At 38.2% G+C, this 1,140-nt stretch overlaps 1 protein-coding gene across 1 annotated transcript; it reads left to right on the plus strand.

Moving 5' to 3' along the window:
- Positions 1 to 885, plus strand: LOC114725477 (uncharacterized). Its single transcript, XM_028911999.1, has one exon. It carries the CDS (start codon positions 1 to 3, stop codon positions 883 to 885), a length of 885 nt encoding a protein of 294 aa, XP_028767832.1.
- Positions 886 to 1,140: the final 255 nt, after the last annotated feature.

A 1,140-nucleotide genomic window follows, 5' to 3' on the forward strand; every position in this document is an offset into this window, starting at 1 on the left:
ATGGCTGCCTCTGATAACCATTGTCGATCAAACAGCTTGCCCTCTAAACCGCACCCCCTTATTCTGCAATGCAACGAACACTTGTGCAGATTAGAGGCTTCTACTCCTACATCTTTATCATCTTCTTCCTCTTCATCGTCCTCATTTAGCCATAAACTAAGTGGCCTTCAGGATTTGCATGAAGCTGTTGAAAAGTTAGTTCAACTTTCCATTACTCGAGAAGTACTTGTCCAAGAGAGTCAAGAAAATTGGGTTGAAAAGCTCTTGGATGGATCTCTTAGGCTCCTTGACGCGTGCACTGCAGCCAAAGATTCATTGTTGCATACAAAGGAGTGTGCGAGGGAACTTCAATCAATCATGAGAAGAAAAAGAGGAGGTGAAATGGAGATCACTGTAGAGGTCAGAAAATACTTGACCTCTAGGAAGGTAGTCAAAAAGGCAATCTCCAAAGCCTTGGGAAATCTGAAGAGTGCTTCAAATAAGTGCAAGCTTTCTCCTTCGCACAAGGGTCAACAAACTCCAGAATTGGCGAGCCTATTTAAAGATGTGGAAATAATTACTCTTCAGATTTTGGAGTCAATGTTGAGTTTTATCTCTGCATCAACACAGTCAAAGCCAAGCAACTGGTCTTTGGTTTCCAAGCTAATGCACAACAAAAGGATTTCTTGTACACAAGAAGCATATGAGAATGAATTTGCCAAAGTAGATTCTGCATTACAAGCCTTTGTGTTCCACACAACAAGAAAGTCAGAGAATATTGATAATTTGCAGAATCTGTTGGAAGAATTGGAGTTGGTGATTCAAGACTTTGTGGAAGGACTTGAAAAACTTTTCAAGAGATTTATCAAAACTAGAGTTGCCCTCCTTAACATTCTCAATCACTAGTTGTGCAAATTGGTCACAAAGTTTTGTAATTTTGACCAAAATCAGCTTTTTACATGCACTTGTACATACAAAAACATTGAAGTTATTGTTATCTTTTTACATAAATTAAATACTCTTGCTCAACATTTGGCTGTTATCTAGTTTTCTATTCTCTGAATATTTGTTGTCGATTGCCCCTCTGTCTCTCTGAACATTTACCTTTGTGCTAAGTCATTAAGTTTGTCAATTTGATGATATTTGTTTCAAAACTAACCT

Source organism: Neltuma alba, unplaced genomic scaffold, assembly GCF_004799145.2.
Source record: "Neltuma alba isolate B1F8T4 unplaced genomic scaffold, ASM479914v2 tig00002401_pilon, whole genome shotgun sequence".
In the NCBI taxonomy this organism is placed as follows: Eukaryota; Viridiplantae; Streptophyta; class Magnoliopsida; order Fabales; family Fabaceae; genus Neltuma; species Neltuma alba.

Excerpts from the sequence above, each read along its gene's own strand:
- LOC114725477 (XM_028911999.1), top strand. The coding sequence starts at position 1 with ATGGCTGCCTCTGATAACCATTGTCGATCAAACAGCTTGCCCTCTAAA.